A 530-nucleotide genomic window follows, 5' to 3' on the forward strand; every position below is an offset into this window, starting at 1 on the left:
GTAGCGATCAAGGAATGGAAGCGGGAATTCGTGTGGCTGTCAACAAACATGCATGTGGTCTCGAATTAATTGTCTCCGGAATCTCCGCCTAACATCAGCAGCAGGAGGTCCTTCGCCTCGGGGCAGTGGTCACCCAGTGCGAGGGCCATTTCAACGATTACGTCGTCGTCACTGCGAAACAAAAATCCGTGCTCGCACAAGTACCGCACGATGTCGACGTGGCCGTGCATCCCTGCGGCCGCGACCGCATCGATCGGCCATTCTTCGTCCACGTTCTCGTGGAGGAACTGAACAATGTCCAAGTGGCCGTTTTCGGCAGCATGCACGATCGCCCGCGGTGTGCAGCCTTCGTGGCGGTGGTTGTGCAGGAATTCGATGATCGAAAGATGACCATTCATAGCAGCCCCATCCATCGCCAGAGTTGTACACCCGACATTGGGCCCATTGTGGTGGAGGTATGACAGCACGTCCAGGTGGCCACCTTGCGCAGCCAAGTCCACGAGAAAACCAGGGGTTTGTCGCAGCGAGTA

General features: G+C 56.8%; 1 protein-coding gene across 1 annotated transcript; it reads right to left on the reverse strand.

Moving 5' to 3' along the window:
- Positions 1-65: 65 nt before the first annotated feature.
- Positions 66-413, reverse strand: H310_11468 (hypothetical protein; the record flags this gene model as incomplete). The annotated part of the gene is made up of 1 exon (XM_008878162.1): positions 66-413. One exon carries the CDS (start codon positions 411-413, stop codon positions 66-68), a length of 348 nt encoding a protein of 115 aa, XP_008876384.1.
- Positions 414-530: the final 117 nt, after the last annotated feature.

The sequence above is a fragment of the Aphanomyces invadans genome, assembly GCF_000520115.1.
Source record: "Aphanomyces invadans strain NJM9701 unplaced genomic scaffold supercont1.32, whole genome shotgun sequence".
Classification (NCBI taxonomy): Eukaryota; Oomycota; class Saprolegniomycetes; order Saprolegniales; family Verrucalvaceae; genus Aphanomyces; species Aphanomyces invadans.